General features: G+C 43.2%; 1 protein-coding gene across 5 annotated transcripts in view; it reads left to right on the forward strand.

Moving 5' to 3' along the window:
* The window catches only part of tanc2a (tetratricopeptide repeat, ankyrin repeat and coiled-coil containing 2a), a 920,169-nt gene extending 901,337 nt beyond the window's left edge, over positions 1-18,832 (forward strand). For all 5 annotated transcript variants that reach the window (XM_041217622.1, XM_041217623.1, XM_041217621.1 and 2 more), the window contains one exon: positions 11,695-18,832. In XM_041217622.1, the coding sequence (XP_041073556.1) occupies positions 11,695-13,666 (1,972 nt within the window). In that variant the 3' untranslated portion in view covers positions 13,667-18,832. The remainder of the gene's footprint in view (positions 1-11,694) is intronic.
* The last annotated feature ends 2,391 nt before the right edge of the window (positions 18,833-21,223 follow it).

Below are 21,223 nucleotides of genomic sequence, written 5' to 3' on the forward strand. Positions count from 1 at the left end.
CCTGATCCATGTCATCCTGCAGAGCTGCTGACGAGACAAACTAATTCCTTGCTGTAAGAGAAGAGATTCCCCTTGGCTACTCTCTTACAGGCAAGGAAGGTGATGAGAACATAAGAAATAGGATCTGGCGTGGGCCTTTTGGCTCTTTGAGTCTTCTCTGTCGTTAGATCATTCTACCTTAACTCCATTTTCCCACACTATCCCTGTACCCCTTACTCCATTAGGATCCAAACACCTGTTGACCTCTGCCTTGAATAGACTCAACAACTGAACATCCAGAGCTCTCTCGGGTAGAGAATTCCAGCGATGCACAACTTTTTGAGTGAAATAAATTCTCCTTATCTCAGTGGCCTAAATGGCAACCCCTTACCCTGAGACTGACTGCATGTTCCAGATTCCCCAGCCAAGGAAAATATTTTCTCAACATCTAACCCGTCAAGCCCCTTAAGAATTTTATATGTTTCAACAACTATACTCATCTCTCATTCTTCTGAACTCCTGGAAATATAAACCTAGTCCACTTAATCCTTCCTCATTGGTCAGTCCCCTCATCCCAGGAACTGGTCGAGTGCTTGACCTGTGGGGAGAACAGAACAAAAATGATTAAATTCATTTAATAACTGCATCCAATATGGAGTCTAATTTAAATCAGATATTTTACGTGGTCCCGTCCAAGCTATTATATTGATGCAATCAATTTTGGTTGAAATCTGTTCTCATGAACAAGCCATAGGATATGAAACTAAAACTCCTTTAGCAGTGATAGTCTTGGCTTAATCTAGATGGCCCTCTAGTGGATCTTGTGTTTTAGCAACTGTACCACTTTCCCAAACTCCTTCAACACACACCATCTTCATTAAAATCTTTCACAGATATTCTTTTGTTAGCAATTACAATACAATTCTGCACTATTCCAAACGTTTTCCAGTGAGGATAGTGTTTCCATAGCCATTTACCCCACCATCCTCATTATAAGCACGACTGACCTTTGAGATCCAGTATGGAACAGCAGTTAACTGTATAGTTGGTAAAACCTTGGCCTGCCCTTTCTTTACAGCTGCATTGTTTGACATTACTGGAAAACTTGTACCATGGCCAGTTATCTTGCTCATCAGCGAGGTGGCCCTTCGCAATCTTAGGCAGGATATGACCATGAGACAGAGGATGATTGCCAACTCAGAATGATCGACTGCTTCTATGCTACAAATAAATAGATCAAGGCATTCAAAATACAAATATACACTTGGGTCTGTGTGACTCGTTATGAGGTGGATGTGATGAAAGATGATGCAGCAAGATTTCTTTGCCTCAACAGCTGAAGTTATAATCAATCTGAACCTATAGCATCCTCGCCACTCGCTTATTAATCAGGCTCCTGGTAGGGTGACTACAAGAACTGTTAGACAGAACCAAGAAGACCTTATGTAAATCCTCTTTGGAGCAATCAGGAGCTGCTACAAAGGCCAATAATGAAGCAGCACTTTATAATACCAGAAGGTATGATAATGTTTTAGATGTATATAAAGGTAACTATGAGAATACGAAGGCAGAGCTGGCTAAGATGAACTGCGAAACTAGATTAAAAGTTGGGTTGCAGTGGCAGACCTTTAAGGAGACGTGTTTAATAACACTCAGAAGAGATTTATCGAAGTGAGAAAGGAGGGCTCCTTGAGGTGGAAGCATCATCCGTGACTAAATAAGGAAGTTAAGGATAATATTAAATTGAAAGAGACTGTGCAAAACTGCAGGATTAGTGGTAGGTTAGAGGATTGGGCAGATTTTAAGAACCAGCAAAGAATGACTAAAAAGATAATAAAGAGGCAGAAAACAGAGTGAGGGAGAAAGCTAGCCAGTAATATAGGGGTGAATTTTTCCTATGTCCGGCAGGCTGTTCGGGTGTGGGCGTGGAGCCGATCGGCGGCTGCAATCGGCTGTGTGCCACCATTTTACGCCAGCGGGCCAATTAAGGCCCACCCAGCGTAACGCGCGGCCGGTAGCGCTCAGCACCACCTGTGCGGGCAGGGGGAAGAGAGAGAGTCGGGGCCTGCGCTCTTTTGCGCGTGATCGCGAAAGAACGCGGCAATCTCCCTGAGGCACGGAGCTGCTTCAGGTAGATTAAGTCAATAATAATACTTTTTAATGAATAAAATAAAAAATTATTTAAACATGTCCCCTCATGTGACAGTATCACATGTTTCTGAATTTTGCAAAGTTAATTAATTATTTTATAAAACCTTCAGGAAATCTCATCCCGCCTGTGGATGAGGTTTCCTAAAACATGCGAAGGCTGCTTGGGCTCTTCGCCTGCCCGCCAACCTTAAGGTTGGACGGGCAGCGTTGCTAATAGCTTTAATTACTTTTTTAATGGCCTTAATAGGCCATTGACAGTTCGGCGGGCACGCAGCTACCTCTGGTGCGTGCCCACCGAATGAAATTTCAAAATTATGCGCAATGACATCAGGACGCACTCCCGACGTCATCGTGCATCATTTTACGCGTCTGCGTGTCTGGCCTGCCCCCGCACACCGACGGTAATATTCTGCCCATAAAAGCAGGTGGCAAAAGTTTCTACAAGTATTTGAATGGGAAGAGAGTAATGAAGACTAGTGTTGGTCCTCTAGGGTGTGAGTCTGGGAGTTGATAATGGAAAAGAAAGAAATGGTGGAAGCGCTGAACAGGTATTTTGTGCTTGTCTTCACAATAGAGGACTTAGAAAACTTCCCAAAGGCGCTTGAAAATCAAGAGGTAATAGGGAGGGATGAAGTTAATATAATCACCGTGACCGAGGAAAGGACACTAGGAAAACTATTAAACCTAAAGGCTGACAAGTCCCAAAGACCGGATAGCCTGTATCCTAGTTTCCTAAGAGAAGTGACAGCACAGATAGTAAATGCATTGGTTATAACCTTCCAAAATTCCTTAGATCCTGGAAATGTTCCAGCGGATTGGAAAACAGCTTATGTAACCATTATTCAGGAACGGAGGGAAGCAGAAAGCAGGAAACTATAGGCCATTTAACCTAACATCTGTCATTGGAAAAGTGCTAGAATCCATTATTGAGGAGTTATAGCACAATACTTATATAATCACAATTTGATCAGGCAGAAGCAACATGGCTTTATGAAAGGGAAATCATGTTTAATTGATCCATTAGAGTTTTTTGACAAAGTAACATTCAAGGTAGATAAAGGGGAACCGATAGGTGTGGTGCACTTACATTTCCAAAAGGCATTTGATAAAATATCACCTCAAAGGTTACTACACAAGATAACAGCACATGCTGTAGGAGGTAACCTATTAGCATGGATAAAGAATTGGTTAGCTAACCAGAAGCAGAGAGTAGGGATAAATGGGTCTTTTTCAGATTAGCAAGTTATAACTATTGGAGTGCCACAGGGATCAGTGCTGGGCCTGCAACTATTTACAATCTGTATCAATGACCTGGATGATTGTAGCTAAATTTGCTGATGACAGCAAGATATGTAGGAAAGTAAATTGTCAAGAGACCGTAGAGTCTGCAAAGGGACATAGGTTAAGTGAGTGGGCAAAAATTTGGCAGATGGAGTATAATGTGGGTAAATGTGAACTTATCCATTTTGGAAGGAAAAATAGAAAAACAGCATATTATCTAAATTGAGAAAGATTACAGAACTCGGTGGTACAGGGAGATCTAGGTGTCCTGGTACATGAATCACATAAAGTTAGTATGCCGGTATAGCAAGTGATTAGAAAGATAAATGGAATTTTGGTGTTTATTGCAAGAAGAATCAAATATAGAAGTAGGGAAGTTTTACTGCAGCTGTACAGGGTGTTGGTATGACCACATCTGGGCCAGAATTTCTCACTCGTCAGATGGGCATGTGCCTGATCCAAACGAGCGTAAAATGATGTGATATTTCAGTCGGGCGCGCGTGGGAGTTGGCAGTGCGCCCGCTGACAATTAAAAGGCCTATTAAGGCCACTAACAATCTAATTGAATTAAACTTTTTGCTGCCTGTACAGTTGGCGGGCAGGCGAAAAGGCCAAGCAACCTTTGCTTTCTTTGCGAAACCTCATCCACGGGTGGGATGAGGTTTCGATCCGTCATTTGAAAAAAAAATTTCATACTAATTTCTAAAATGTCCCTGCTGATGTAACAGGGTCACATGAGGGATCGTGTTTTTTAACATCTTAAAATGCTTTATTTTTCAAAATCTTCATCTCCCTGAGGCAGCTTTGTGCCTTAGGGAGTTTTTCCTGCATGCACATGTACAAAGTTCCCTGCTCACCACCCCCCCCCCCCCACCCCCCCAACCATGCGGCACTAAGCGCTGCAGCATGTGTTTCATGCTGTGGGTGGGGGGCCCTTAATTGGCCCGCCAGCGTGAAATCGTGGCCTGGCCCCAATCGCAGGCGGCTATCTGACTGCTCCTGGCCGCCCGACGGGGGCAAAATTCTGTCCCTGGAGTAGTGTGTGCAGTTTTGGTGTTCATATTTAAAATAAGATATAATTGCTTTAGGAGCAGTTCAGACAAGCTTCACTGGACTCCTTCCGGGGTTGGAGGGGTTGTCTTATGAAGAAAGGTTGAACTGGTTAGGCCAATACCCATTGGAGTTTAGAAGAATGAGAGGTAATCTTATTGAAACATGTGAGAACCCACCAGGAGGATGTTTTCTCTTGTGGGGGAGACTAAAACTAGGGGACATAGTTTAAAAATAAGCAACTCCCTTTTAAGACAGAAACGAGGAGAATTTATTTCTCCCAAAGGGTCATTGGTTTGTGGAATTCTCTTCCCCAAAAAGTAGTGGAGGCTGTGTATTTGAATTTATTTAAGGCAGAGGTAGACAGATTTTTGTTAGGTGAAGGAGTCGAGGGTTATGGGAGGCAGACAGGAAACAAGAGCTGAGACCACAGCCAGATCATCTATGATCTTATTGTATGGTAGAGTAGGCTCAAAGGGCCAAATGGCCTACTCCTGTTCCTATGTATAGAGAAGATGAAGCAAGATCAGTAGATTGCATCTATTCCAATTATGTAAATATCCTCCTAAATTATTTTCCCTTTGACTTAAGTTACTGGTAGTAATAGAATCTTACAACACAGAAAGAAGCCATTCGGCCCGTTGTGCTTTGCTGTTTCTTTGAAAGAGCTGTCCCACAATTTAGTCCTGCACTCCAAGTTTGTCCTCATATTGCTGCAAATCAGTTCAAGTACATGCCCAATTCTGTTTTAAAATTTCCTATGGGATATAATTCCACTACCCTTTCAGGTAGTGTCTCCCATATCTTAAAAAATTCTGTGTTTAAAAAAAAAGTACCTTCTGATACTTTTGCCAATTATTTTAAATCTATGACCTGTGTTTACTGACCCACTTTCCGGAGGAAGATTTCTCCCCACTTGATCTATCCAAACCCTTCATAATTTTGAATTAGATACTTTTGAATTTTGGATCTGCTGCTGAAGTTGGTCGGTCCGACTCCATTCTGCACCCAACCCCCGCCTCCCCCCACAGAAAAACGGTGTGTGACAGGGTGATTTAAACTGGGGCCAATCTGCTGAGTCCGGGCGTTTTCTGACTCAATCTACCTGCCTCAGTCATGAAAACCTGGCCTTGGAGATGACTGCTGCTGGTAGGTATTGAGATGGAGTTCAATAGGTAATTATGAGGCAAAGCAATAGGTTTATTTTTGAAAGAAACAGAAATGTAGAGAAGCCTGCATAAGTAACTGAGGATGGAGATGAAGCTCTTGTGTAAATTGCCTTTTATCTCAACAAGTTAAAGCTACTTGAATGACCAGTTCACTTATTACTTTGATCAGACTTGGAATTGGAGCTGAAAACCTTATCCCAATGTGCTGCAGAGTAAAGATCAAATTTTGAAAAATCGTCTCGAATAGTAATGTTGCTGATGTCTTAGCTTATCATTTTGTTACAGTAGAGGGCATTGAGCTTGTTAAAATGTTTGACTGTGCCTCTACATTAATCATTTAACATCCATTCTGGAAGTGCTGTAACCATTGTAATCAACATTAATACCACTGCTTCACTGAAATTTCATAACTTTGAAGATATGATTCATTCTCCACATACAAAGATTGAATGGCCCTTATGACAGCATTCACACACTGTGCATCAGACATTAATCTTACTTATTCTGAGCAACAGTTCAATCTGAACTTTTCTGTATTCTCCCTTACTGGAAGTGAGATATCTCCCAGTTATGAAAGCCTTCTTGCTGTTTTATCAATTTGATTTTCATTATCTGAAATGACAAAAGTCCTACCCTCTCAAAAACCTTCAACTCTGACTTAGAATGACAACTGCAGGTATCTTGTCTGCTGATCCAACGATTCATTTCAAATCTTTCTTTGTGTCTATAAGTGTTGCCAGTTAAGGCACTCACCCCAAGCTAAGAGTCATAGTGTTCTTTCCACCTTATCACCCTTTGGTTGGAGATATCCTGTGGTACCCCAGTTTGTACAAAATCACTGGGGAATATCTCTCAGTTATCCCTGTACAAGCTGAAATTGGAATTTTTTTTGAATCCACAAATTTTCACCTTTTTTCTCAGGACAATTACTAGCCTTAGAGTTGAATTAAAAATTGGTGAATTACATAAATTGCATCTAGGTTTTCCATGTATGACATGTGGTAACTGCAGTTCTTCAGCTCTTCCTTTCTGCCAGGCAATGCTCATGTATAACTACTGTCAGAAAGTCAATGCTATCCATTACCTACATTCCTTAAGGATGATTTGCAGTTTAGATAATGGAGTATCTCTCCCCTAGTGACTCCCTGGTTGGGCAAGACCCACCTGGAAAAGCTGGGACTCATTTTACTCAGTATGTGGGAGGCTGGGTTCCTTTCCAAAAAATCTTTAAGGCAGCTAACTTAAAGCAGTCATGATTATTTTGACCTGACAGCTCAGGATAATGATTATTTCACCTTGACTGGGCTTCGAGAAACTCATCCACTTTTAAGCTACTTTGGCAGGAAGCGGGCAGGAAGGTGGAGTTGAGGCAGAAGATCAGCCATGATCGTATTGAATGGCAGTGCAGGTTCAATATTATCCACCCCTGCTCCTATTTCTTATCTTCTATCTGTGTGTTGAGATTGAATGAATGTTAGGTTACTTAATACAGGTACAGTTTTTCTAGTTCCTTTGAAGAAGTTCTACATCCACAGACAGAACTCCTCGCTTGCTCAATTGTTCTCTTCTTGACTTGTCATAACTTGAAATTATTTCACCTTGTTATATGGAGGATCCATGGAAAGAAAGATTGATTTGTATTTATATAGAGCATTTCATGTCCACTGGACACCTCAAAGTACTTTACAGCCAATTAAGTACTTTTGAAGTGTAGTCAAGATTGCACTGTAAGAAATGTGGCAGCCAATTTATGCACAGCAAGATCCCATAATAGAGCAAGATAATAATGATCAAATAATCTGTTTTGTGATTGAGGGATAAGTATTGGCCAGATGCCAAGGATAACTCCCCTGCTCTTCTTTGCCATGGGATCTTTTACGTCCACTTGAGGTGGCTGACCAGGCCTCAGTTTAAGATGTCATCTGAAAGACAGTGCTTTCAAAAGTACTACATAGGAACATCAACCTTGGTTTTTGAGTCCAGGGGCTGGATTTAATGGAGTGCCGTAGTCACACACACACAACCACCCCCCCTGGCATGGAATTAATTAGTTAGAGGTGGAACTCCTACCTTAGCTGCTAGCTAATTGATGGCCGGCAGGTCAGCACTCCCAACAACAGCACGGGGAGTGACCAATTAAGGGCCGCAATTGGCTCAAAGGTGGGCAGTCCACCTGACACCTCTCCCTTCCCCAATTTCATTGACAGCACTAAAACAGAACCATGTCCATGCTATGCCTTGAGCAGGCAATAGTGGAGTGATGTTCTATCAGTAGGGGCACCACTAACAGGAAGTCAGTCACTTTCCATTCTCACCAGAGGTTATTAGGAAGGACAGCTGTTGAATTGGTATTATATATTATCCAATCCAGGTTTTGTATGTAATACCAGCACACTCTGATCATCAGAAATGAAAGAGTGTAACTGCAGGAACAATGTAAGAACATAACTAGGAGGCGATACAGCCCCTCAAGCCTGCCCCACCATTCATTACGATCTGCAGCCCAGATGAGAGATCCTTAACCTTGGCACCAAGTAGGCAACACAGCCTTCGGGACTCTTGATCCTGGCTACAGAGAACAGTATCTATTCCCCTAACTATACTATCTCCAATTACAACTACATTTTTCTTTTCTCGTCCCACTTGAATGGCTCCCTGTACCATGGTGCTATGGTCAGTTTGCTCATCCTCCCTAGAGTCCCCGCTCTTGTCCACACAGGGAGCAAGAATCTCAAACCTGTTGGATAAGGGCAAGGATTGAGGCTCCTGTAGTGCTACTTCCTGGATCCCTCTACCTGCCTCACTCATAGTCACACCCTCCTGTCCCTGACCACTGGCCAAATTTAAGGTTGTTAATCTAAGGGGTGTGACTGTCTCCTGAAACACAGTGTCCATGTAACACTCCCCCTCCCTGATGTGTCGCAGTGTCCAAAGCTCAGACTCCAGCTCATCAACTCTGAACCGGAGTTCCTCAAGTAACCAACATTTGCTACAGATGTGGTCACTAGGAACCACAATGGGGTCCACCAGCTCCCACATCATGCAGCTACAACACATCGCCTGGCCCTGCATCTCTATTTTATTTAATTAGTTTTTAAATTTGTTTTTAAATTTCCTACTGGTCTTTAGTTTATCAATCTGTAAAATATTTTTCCTATTTACCTTTAATCTGAAAGCAATTAGAATAGAGATTCAAAATACACTTTTTACAATCAGTTGGAACTCGCTCTCTCTGCTGAGTTGAAGCTGAAGTGTTAGGGCTCCGTTCCTGGGCCCCAGTAGTCATCTTCAATCTGAAATCAACTTAGAATAGGCAGTTCAAACCAGCAGTACTTACCAACCAATGAACTTATGGTTTTCCTGTGATGTCACTTTTTTTCACTCGGCAACGGTGACTCCTCTCGCTCTCTCCTCTAGCTGCTGCTGACTGCCTGTCCCAGAGTCCTCCTCTCGCACCCTCCCCTAGGTGCTGCTGGCTGCCGGCTGCTTGTCCCAGGGTCCTCCTCTCCCACTTTCCTCTAGGTGTTGCTAATTGCCTGTCCCGGAGTCCTCCTCTCACTCCCTCCTCTAGGTGCTGCTGACTGCCTGTCCCAGGGTCCTCCTCTCGCACTCTCCTCTAGCTGCTGCTAACTGGCTGTCCCGGGGTCCTCCTCTCACTCTCTCTAGGTGCTGCTGACTGGCTGTCCCGGGGTCCTCCTCTCGCACTCTCCTCTAGGTGCTGCTAACTGTCTGTCCCAGGGTCCTCCTCTCGCACCCTTCCCTAGGTGCTGCTGACTGCCTGTCCCGGAGTCCTCCTCTTGATCTCTCCTCTAGGTGCTGCTGACTGCCTGACCTGGGGTCCTCCTCTCACTCTCTCTAGGTGCTGCTGACTGCCTGTCCCAGGGTCCTCCTCTCACTCTCTCTAGGTGCTGCTGACTGCCTGTCCCAGAGTCCTCCTCTCACTCTCTCTAGGTGCTGCTGACTGCCTGTCCCAGGGTCCTCCTCTCGCACTCTCCTCTAGGTGCTGCTGACTGTCCCAGGGTCCTCCTCTCACACTCTCCTCTAGGTGCTGCTGACTGCCTGTCCCAGGGTCCTGCTCTTGCTCTTTCCTCTAGCTGCTGCTGACTGCCTGTTCCAGGGTCCTCCTCTCACTCTCTCTAGGTGCTGCTGACTGCCTGTCCCAGGGTCCTCCTCTCGCACTCTCCTCTAGGTGCTGCTGACTGTCCCAGGGTCCTCCTCTCACACTCTTCTCTAGGTGCTGCTGACTGCCTGTCCCAGGGTCCTCCTCTTGCTCTTTCCTCTAGCTGCTGCTGACTGCCTGTTCCAGGGTCCTCCTCTCACTCTCTCTAGGTGCTGCTGACTGCCTGTCCCAGGGTCCTCCTCTCACACTCTCCTCTAGGTGCTGCTGACTGCCTGTCCCAGGGTCCTCCTCTTGCTCTTTCCTCTAGCTGCTGCCGACTGCCTGTTCCAGGGTCCTCTTCTCACTCTCTCTAGGTGCTGCTGACTGCCTGTCCCAGGGTCCTCCTCTCACACTCTCCTCTAGGTGCTGCTGACTGCCTGTCCCACGGTCCTCCTCTTGCTCTTTCCTCTAGCTGCTGCTGACTGCCTGTTCCAGGGTCCTCCTCTCACACTCTCCTCTAGCTGCTGCTGACTGCCTGTTCCAGGGTCCTCCTCTCACTCTCTCTAGGTGCTGCTGACTGCCTGTCCCAGGGTCCTCCTCTCACTCTCTCCTCTAGCTGCTGCTGACTGCCCTGTCCCAGGGTCCTCCTCTCACACTCTCCTCTAGCTGCTGCTGACTGCCTGTTCCAGGGTCCTCCTCTCACTCTCTCTAGGTGCTGCTGACTGTCTGTCCCAGGGTCCTCCTCTCACTCTCTCTAGGTGCTGCTGACTGCCTGTCCCAGGGTCCTCCTCTCACACTCTCCTCTAGCTGCTGCTGACTGCCTGTTCCAGGGTCCTCCTCTCACTCTCTCTAGGTGCTGCTGACTGCCTGTCCCAGGGTCCTCCTCTCACACTCTCCTCTAGCTGCTGCTGACTGCCTGTCCCAGGGTGGTCCTCTTGCTCTCTCCTCTAGGTGCTGCTGACTGCCTGTGCCAGGGTCCTCCTCTCGCACTCTCCTCTAGCTGCTGCTGACTGCCTGTCCCAGGGTCCTCCTCTCACTCTCCTCTAGGTGCTGCTGACTGCCTGTCCCAGGGCCTCCTCTTGCACCCTCCCCTAGGTGCTGCTGGCTGCCGGCTGCCTGTCCCAGAATCCACCTCTTGTACTCTCCTCTAGCGCTGCTGACTGCCTGTCCCAGAGTCCTCCTCTCGCACTCTCCTCCAGCCGGTACTAATTAGTCTGTGAAAGTAGGTTGCAGAAGTACCTTGAACTATTCTGAATTGTGTGTGTCCTGAGTAACTGCAGTGCATATGAGGCTCAGTTGCCCCTGAGTCAAAAGTTTGTGGGTTCAAGCCTCACTTCATAGACTTGAACATATAGTCAAGGTGGTGCTGCACTGTTGGAAGTGCCGCCATTCAGATAGGATGATAAACAGAGGCCCTCTCTCTCTCAGGTGGATGTGAAAGGTCCTATAACACTGTTCAAAAAGGAACAGGGGGTTGTGTCCTAATCCAATCCCTCAATCAACATACTAAAAATAAATTGTCGGGTTATTTAGCTCATTGCTGTTTGTGGGACCTTGTATGCAAATTTCCCTAAATTAAATTGTAATTCCACTTTAAAAGTACTTAATTGGCTGTGAAGCACTTTAGGATGCTCTGACGATGTGTAAGGCACCAAATAAGTTCAACTTCTTTCTTTCAATTTGGGACACAGATTTAGCATTGAGGCTGTGAGAAGACCAAGTTCACAGTAGCATGAGGTTAGCCCCAGAAACATAAGGATGAGGGTAATCCTTTCAAGGTATGGCAGATGATGGGAGTTCCCCTGGAAAGTGGGTAAATAGATGATTTATTTGGGAAAATGAGTGAAAGTGGGTGTGTTACTTCTTGTCTTTTGTGGAGGAATTATTGAAGGCAACTTTTAATTGTTGGATCATGTCTCTGAAGTAAGAACATATTTATGTCATGCACTTTTTTCTTTCATACAGGCAGTTTCCAGCCGCTCTGGAAGATTTGCATGAAGCAGTGAAGCTTTGCCCAAATAACCGTGAAATACAACGTTTGTTGATACGAGTAGAAGAGGAGTTCAGGCAGATGCAATATGGTCAGCAGATGCAGTATGCTCAACAACAGCAACAGCAGCAGACTCAGCGAGAAGACGTAGACTCTATGCATGAATTATATGACGAGGAATATTTGGAGCAGGAGTTGGACAATGTCTCTGTTAGCTTACAGACAGAACCGAGACCTAGCCAAGGGCTGCCTGTTATCCAGAGTCCACCTTCTTCCCCTGCACACCGTGAACCCAGCTACAGATCCAGCTCGCCTCTCAACTCCCACCAGGTCTTTGACTACAGACCAAACCCTTCAGTCTCCTCTCCGACCCGGCAGGGGCAGGGCTACCAGTCCACATCACCATCGCTTTCTCCAACTCACCAGAATTCTCATTATCGGCCTAGTCCTCCGCCTACCTCCCCTGCTCATCAGGGGTCTTCATATCGCTTTAGTCCACCCCCAGTGGGTGGACAAAGCAAAGAATATCAGTCCAGTCCCCCTCCATCACCGTTGCGTAGAGCCCCACAGTACAGAGCCAGTCCTCCTGCAGATAGTATGAGTGTGTATAGGCCTCAGTCTGGCTCGCCAGTTCGGTATCAGCAAGAACCCACCATCGGTCAGCTTCCTGGTAGGCCAAAGTCTCCTTTGTCCAAAATGGCCCAAAGACCCTATCAGTTATCTCAACCTCCATCAGGTTTACCCCAGCAAGGGCTTAGATTGCAGCCAGCTAAGGCCCAAATTGTACGCACTAATCAGCCCAGCTCTGCAGTACATTCTAGTGCTGTTATACTTGGTGGAGCTTATGGCCAAGGGCCCCACTCTATGAGCACTAAACATCAATCGTCTTCAGTTGATATGGCTCCTACTCAAAGTCGTCTGGTTTACCAGCCTGTAATGGGAGGAGTGGTGGCAGACAGCAGACCTGTGCAGCATGTGCAAGCCAGTCTAAGTGCCGGTGCAATAAGCAATGTTTGCCAGCATCCAGGAACAGTGATGACTAAAGAGGATCACAGCCAAAGACCCTCTTCTGCCTTTCGAGGAGGGATGAGGTATGGCCAAACCCCTCAGATTGGTCGCAGTCAGTCTGCTTCGTATTATCCTGTTTCCCACTCCAAGCATGAATTAGAAAGGTCCTCTGTACCGTCCAGTCAGATTGCATCTCCAGATGTATCTCACATTATCAGGAGGGCACTCACTGTGAATCCTCCAGAAATTAAACCTCACCCACCAACACCTCGACCACTGCTCCATTCTCAAAGCACTGGCCTTCGTTTCTCCCCCTCTAACAATAGCCTTTCTTCTAGTTCCAATGTTGTGTCCTCATTCCGCCCTTCTGCCTCCATCCAACAGATGGAGATTCCACTCAAGCCCTCTTATGAAAGTCGATCTTGTGAGGAACAGTCCCCCATCTCCCCAACACAAGGTTACCCTGGAGATTCTGGCCGCTCCAGGACCACGCCTTTCATGGGGATAATAGATAAAACAGCACGGACACAGCAGTACACTCACATGCACCAGCAGAGCCGGACGTGGGCTGTGTCCTCTGTTGACACTGTCATCACCAGCCCCACCTCCTCTGGAGGGATGTCCCCCCAGTCTGGCTCCTATAGTCCACCCCCAGTGAGTAACATTGCTTTCTTCAATAAGACTAACAATGCCCAAAATGGCCACCTAACAGAGGATGACATGTGCGTCTCCCATGGGAAGCTAACCAATGGATCCCGGGCAGAGATTTTGGAAAGGGTTAGTCAGGCTCCCTCATACCCAGATGTGAAGGTGGCTAGAACATTGCCTGTTGCCCAGGCATACCAGGACAGCATATATCGGCAGCTTTCCAGAGACTCACGACAAGGGCCAACGTCACCTTTAAAACCAAAGAGACCATTCGTAGAGTCAAATGTATAAAGGGAATTCTCTAGATTCCAAATCCCATATTGTGAGCAGGTTTGCAATTAAACTCCTTGCTCATGTAGCCACACAGTGCACTGTACAATGAAGCTGCTTCCACTTACATATGAAATAAGCCAGAAAAAAACATAATAGTGGGTTCAGTTCCATTCCGTTGCTTAATTATGATTAGTTTCTAACTTTTCTAACTGGTGTACAAAAATTTAAATGTCGGGGGAAAAAGGTAATATGAATATCAAAGTATGAATGCTTAAGTGACGAATGTTTAGACTAATGCATTATCAGGTCAGTTCACATTTTTACTTTACATAGGTAGGTTAACATGTACTTATGGGTAATTTTATTTAGGCTTTTTAAAGAAGTCTGACGCATAAGTTACAATAAGGTGCAGATAATGACATTTCTTTTCAAAGACGCTGTGATTTGTACAGCTTGTAATCAGTTTACTATGATTTCTACGTAATGGGTGCATTACACGGAACTGTCGGTACGTTTTCAGAACCTCACACCAATCTGCATTTAACCTTGAGATCAGTTCTCTGCACTAGCATGGGATCGGGACTAATTTACCTTCAGAGATGAACAGTGAGTGTTTGCTTAAGCTTCAAGGTTATTCTGTTTAATACTGTAAATGTTGTATGAAGTTTTGCTCTCTACGGACCTGTAGTTAATAATATTTAAGAGTATTTTAAGTTAAGTCAACTTGTATCAGGTAATTTTTTTAAAACTTTATTTTAAACCAGGTGCAACTATTATTGAATTGATGAATAGAAGGGGACATTCCCAAAAGCAAGGATATGGGAGCTGATTTCCCACTGGCATTCTCCCACTCCTTCGCCATATCTTTGACGGAAGAGCCACAGAAACCCCAGGAACAGGGCATGGACACCATTTTTCAGGGGTTCTCAGTGCTATTCTCCTGAATGAGTGGGAGAACACTCCCAGGATGCTTTCCATGTTTTTACTGGGCTAGTCTGTCCATCTCTTGCATTGACTGCAGTGTTCTGTCCCATCTCTCTCAAAAAGAAAACCAGTCATTCTTATTGAAATTTGTTTGTTTTGGTGTCAACACTGGAACACTTTCACAATTCACACCCCAATTCTGTCCTACAGCAACTGCAAACATCATTGCCTTAAAATTTCTAATTCAAAATAATTGTAAAAAAAAAGTTGCAAAAAAAATCTGTGAAATGTTTGGTCGACTTCGGTAATTCGTATTCCCAATATCCTTAAATTTAAAAATTGGAATTTTGTTAACATTTTGATGATTTTAACAGGATTGTCGTCTTTTTAATCTGTGTTATTTTAAAGTGTTATCGAATATGTTTAGTGGTAATGCTCAATCAGATTTGTTTGCACTGACCAAAAAGCTGCAAATTCACATTCTAACCCTTCTTTGCCTCCACTGCCTTTGTTTCAGTAATGTCACTTTCCTTGTAAGATTTTGGACCCCAACCTAGAAATTCCACTTGCACTATCTTGTTAGGACAGAATGAACTCCCCAAGCAAAGCCTGTCCTGTTTTAGTCCATTGCTCTTCCAATCTAAAAGGACCATAAAGGTTTAATAGTGTATTCATGTCTTGAATATGGATTTATACAACATGTTGTACATGTACTTGAATTAAGCTAGGTTATTTGTCCCAATTAACATCCCGGAGTTCGTTTCCAGCTTTATTCTGCATTTTTTTTTTCAATTATCTTCTTCCCCCACCTCTTGTTTTAATATATTTCCTTCTAAGCGGAGAGTGGATCCTTGATATCCTGATTCGAAAACTGAACCACAGTTATTGTGGAATGAACTGGTATGAAGTTCATGTCTTGGCTCACGTGTTTCCAGATCTCGTCTGTTGGGAAGTGTTTGTCTTCTGCTTGCCACTACCTCTCTTCACCTAGCAACAACAGGAATTCACTCCATCAATATTGTTCCATGGCACATCATCATCTCTCCATTTATTAGCAGTACTTTAATGCCATTTTTATCATTCTCGCCTTTCATTCACCTTCTTTTCTCAGTTTCTTTTTCTGAATGTATGAATTGGCCCATTGCCTGACTTCATTTGTGAGACAGTTTGCTTTTTAAGTTGTATCTATTTCACTTCCATATTTGGAAATGTCCCCAAATGGATTTCAGATAAACAAAGTTATATGAAGTCACCTTAGCATTAAAATATACACGGATAGGCAAAAAAAATCTAATCACAATGTGGAGTTCCTTAATTACACCAACACATTTTTTCACAGAATTCTTATACTGAAAGTTTGTCATCTGTATTTCCTGTATATGAGTGCACTTTATCGTTAACTTTTATATGCTGGAATGATAATCGTGACTAGTGTTCTCATTAGGAGATAAACAGTTGTGACCCTTGGTGTATTTCACAGAAAAAAGCAAAATACTAAATTTGTAGCACAAATAATTTGCTGTAAATACATGTCACGGTATCCCTCAAACGCTCTTCCTTGGAAACTCCAACAGCGCACAACTTAACTCTCACTTTCACCGTGTATATATTGTGCATAAAATAGAAATGGTACATGTTACCTGAAATACATACAAAAATCAGTCTTCTGCCACGTGCCTATAATATTTTTGTAGTACATAATTCAATAGTAAAAACCCACTGTTACATTGATGAGAGAGGGCATGCAAAGTATGCTGATTACACACTGTTGTTTATGAATCTAGATTAGAACAGCACAATTAAACATTGAGGATGAGTATTTGGATTTGCTATCTGCAAATTCTATCGGTCTGGACTCTGGATAAAAGAAACTCGATTTGCAAGAGTTAGCGAGGAGGGATGAGAAAATAAGACCTCCCAAAACTGCCAGGGAGATGGATGCTACAGATGGGTAGACCCCATGAACCACATGGAACATGGCATTAGCATCTACATTAGCAGGTCCACATGAAGTGTAAAAATAGTTGACAATTATCAGCACCACAGGCCAGAGAGCCATATGCAAAATAACCATTGTCACAGTGCAGAAGGAACAAAATGGAAAAATGGCAGTATTGTTTTCTTAACTCTGACCTGACAAAATGCACAATTAGCAACAAAGTTTGGTTTATATTCTGAATAAATCCTGACCACACTAATTCAGCATGATCTGGATTTGTAAACCTCTTTAGGGCCCATTATTCATAAGATTTCCCAACAAACTAACCAAAAACTTAATTTGGAGTTAAGTTGTGTTGGCTGAATGTTTCCTCTAGCCTGCAGCTTTTAAAATCACAGGAGCTTGCTAACTCACCAGTGTCACTGCAGCTCCCTATTCTTGCTAACACTCTCTCTAGCTAGCTCTACACAGACCAGTTAAGATGTAGCATAATTCTAATTATTGAAGTGCAGATTTACATATGTCTTGCTGGGTCTTGCAGTTCATGCTGAAGAAATAGTTGTTACTTTTGTTGGCCCAGCTGCTTCAGTAATAATTCAATAAGGTAAATTGTGGCCAGTATGAACGATGCACTCCTAATGCCAGCAGAGCCTTGGCAATTGCCCCTCAATAGGCTATCTGAAGGAACATTTTAGAAGTAAAATGTGATTTGAATTTTACTTTCTGGCCTATTTACAGAACACTGAATTGCTGTTATATAATATAATTTACTCATAATTCTAATTTATGACACATAATAGTATCTTCATAATATACCAAACATTCTTCCAATTTCTCCAGTGATGTTTTGAAACACCCTCTTTAACTGAAACAAATTATGGGGCATTAATTCTTTAACTTCTTGGTTTCTAAGGTGCAAAAACATTCAAATTGAATTCCGTATACATACTACACAACTAGTGGCTTTTAAAGAAAAAAGGAACCTAATCCACATGAATGAAAGTGCAGAAACCCTTACCTTAACACAAGGATAAGGGGGATGGGGGGAAATCAAGTCTATATAGACCAACAATAGGTGTCTTAAAATATGTCAATGAATCGCCATGGAGAAACTGGTTAAACCTTGTAATATGCAGTGTTGGAGAGCTACTTAAAACATTCAGGAATTTACTATTTAAAAAGTGCCATGATTTGAAAATGTAATTTAGTAAGTACATATCTACAGATATCTGTTGCTTCTCTCTCTTTCTCTCTCATGATTCCAAAGTTCAGTATTTGATATTTGAGCTGGCTTATTTTCCACATTCATTGTAGAGTTAAAGGAGGAAATTAAAATATTGGGGCAAGGTGCAATACATAGTTCATGGACATCAATTGTCAGACCTTCACCAGAATTATCACATTAAAAATAGCCCTGTGAGGTTTCCGAACATTGTTTATTGAAATGTACATGTAAACCTTCATTCTGATTTTTAAAAATGGTTATGTATATTTGCAGTTAAGATTATCAACCGTAATCATAATTAACACTCCGGGTAGATAGCACACTTCAGACCTAAAACAGCCTGGTCCTTTCTTCCATTTGGATTCATCCAAAACAGAATACAATATATAGCAGGAATTAATCTTCCTTCATAATGAGGAGTGCAATGTTATTTTTTGTTGAGTAAATAGATACAGACTCAGCTGCGGCAGGGATGCATGTAGGTACTTTTTTCTCCCCTTGAAAATGGTAGAACAGAATACTAAACATTTGAATGTAATTGCAGAAAATTATATTGTACCATGTGTCATTTCTGTGTGGATCCATGGATTCCTTTATTTTTTTTCTGTACTGTTAATAATGCACCAAGAAGGCATCTGTATACAGTGAGACACCAGCTGGGGAACTGTATAAAAATCTTTGGTTTTCTCTCGTGTCTCTGTCTCTCTACCCATCTATCTATCTCTCTCTCTCTCTCTCTCTTTTGATGTAAAGAATTTTTCTCTGTATATTATAAACTGCATGTTTTGTTCCAGTTACTGATTAATAATTACAAAAAGTTGTGATATTGTATCCAGGTCGCCCTGGGCTGCGGCCCTTTCCATATTTTGGATGGAGATTTCTCTTTGCTGTATCGCTTGCTGAGCAGAGTAATATTGTCTGTACATGTGGGCTGTGAGTTAGTGCAAAAACAAAACAAAATAAATTAAATGAATGCTTCTGTTTTTATTTTTCATTTACAGATTGTGATCTGTACAATTTACTGTATGAAAATACTGTACCTATTTATAAATGGTTAACACTTCAAATTAAATGAAACACAACTGCCTAACTTTCATTACTAGTTATTTTTGAAATTTCTATAAAGAAGTATAAATTATCCATAATCTCAACAGACGTGAAATGTATGTTAAAGCAAGAACAAATTCTACACAATCGACAAGATAAACATAAACAAAAGTGTTAGCAACACCACACATTAATTCTTACTAGAACAGATTCATTTCCCACAGGGACAACTCCTTAGGAATCTTTGCACTCTGAAGTGATTGCCATATAATCTTGCCACAGATCAAACTGCTGCTCAGACCCACCCCCAGTGGTTTTTCTCCTGTCTCAGAAGCAGTCACCGACCAAAGTAAGAATAGTTGTGGAAAATGTTCTCATTTCTGATTCTACCTTATAAAGTTGTGACCTAGGCATCTGAATGCTGTTGAAGTTTTGCCATTACTGTATTCATCTTATTTTTGTTTGTGTTTCAGTATGGCCTTGCAGGAGGCTTCAGTTAGTGCATATTGAGCCATGGAATTTTTGCCTGAAGACAGAATGTTACATAATCTGTTCATTGAAGGCAACCCTTTGGGATTAGGTCTGCTGCCCAAATCTAAAAAGCACATATACTCGAGGTTAGAAGGATTTAGCATAGGAGAATGATTGACTATGATGAGCCCAATCCATTCCAAGAACATTGATCAAGGCAAGTTCTATATCACATGATGGGAACAAGGAATAAGCAACATGCTTATTTGCAACCTACTGTTTTTTTTCTAGTTTGCACTTCTAGTTTATACTTACAGCAGCACATGCTGCTGACGGGTTCAGTGTAATCTCAAATGCTCCAGCTGTAAAATTTAACTGCAGTGCTTGTATTTCTGGCGCTATGGGTGTCATTTTTATCTGAAACAGTTCCATGCCACACATGCGCAATTCTGATGTGGCCCATGCCAGCTGCTATTTTTGTGGAAGCGAGTAGCATGGGCATTAGGAGAATGCAGCAGAAGTCTGCAGAATAGGCAGATCAGACTCAATTAGCATGTAAAGCTGATTTGACCTCCACACTGCAGTTTTAAATTTGAATGCTACAGCAAACACACTATCTTGAACTCGCACAGCTGAATGTCCAACAGCAGGAAGTGCCAGCCGTCAACCCAACCCACCCCCCAGCTCCATCACCGGCACTATTTAAAGGGATCATCATCGAGCACTGTCAGGTTAGCTACTGATTAATTTCTACTGCCTCTGAGTTTATAGAACTGCTTGGTGGTTTGCGGAGTTGTTTAAAGTTGGTGAAGTCAACAGGGAGTGAGTCTGAATATGGAAAAGGCAAAAGCAAAATACTGTGGGTGCTGGAAATTTGAAACAAAAACAAAAAATGCTGGGAAAACTCAACAGGTCTGACAGCATCTGTGGGGAAAAAGACAGAGTTAACGTTTTCGAGTCCATATGACTTCAGAGCTGAAGGGAAGTAGAAATGTAGTGAAATATGTACTGTTTAAGGAGGGTGAAACAGGTGAAGCTGGATAGAAGGACAGCAATGGGTGGAGACAAAGGAGAGATTGCAAAAGATGTCATAACAAAAGATCAAAGGGTTGTTAATAGTGGTTGTTCTGGCTATAGGTGGTGCTAATGGTGACGTTAAGAGTGGAAAGCAGAATGTGATAATGGCTGGACCAGGGTAAGCACTCTGGAAAGTGACAGATGGCCCTAGAGGGGCTGGGGTAGGAGGAGGAGACCATGGTGGGAAAAAAGATTGAAAAGGCTAAAAGCTGGGGATAAAACAATGAATAAAATGGAAATAAATTTAAAAAAATAATATGAAAATAAGTGGGGGAAAAAATTAAAATTAATAAGAATGAATAAGGAAAAAGGGAGGAGATCAGAAAGGGGTGAAGATGATGGAGACGAGAGTTCATGGTCTGAAGTTGTTGAACTCAATGTTAAGTCCGGAAGGCTGTAAAGTGCCTAATCGGAAGATGAGATGCTGTACCTCCAGTTTGCATTGAGTTTCACTGGAACGTAGCAGCAGGCCAAGGACAGAGGTTGGCAAAAGAGCAGGATGGGGTGTTGAAATGGCAAGCAACAGGAAGGTCTGGGTCATGTTTGCGGACAGACCGAAGGTGTTCCCAGTCTGCCCTTGGTTTTTAATTCAAGGGTTTTGGTCACACCACTCCCACTTGTCCCCAGTCATGGATGCTGTAGTAGCCATTCCCCTTTGGTTGTCACATGAGAGGGAGCAGAGGCAGCACAGAAAAGGGCAAGTTGCGTGAAGAGAGAGGAGGAGGGCTTTATCCACACGGGCTGAAATTTTCTGGCCTGTCCTGCCAGCTGGATCTCCTGGTCCTGCCGAAGTGAATGGTCATTTTCATGGCCCACTGCATCTGCCGTGGTGGGACCTGCTGTGCCAGCGCCAGAAAACCCTAGTCAGGGTCTTTCTGGCAGCATTTCCCTT

Source organism: Carcharodon carcharias, chromosome 23, assembly GCF_017639515.1.
Source record: "Carcharodon carcharias isolate sCarCar2 chromosome 23, sCarCar2.pri, whole genome shotgun sequence".
In the NCBI taxonomy this organism is placed as follows: Eukaryota; Metazoa; Chordata; class Chondrichthyes; order Lamniformes; family Lamnidae; genus Carcharodon; species Carcharodon carcharias.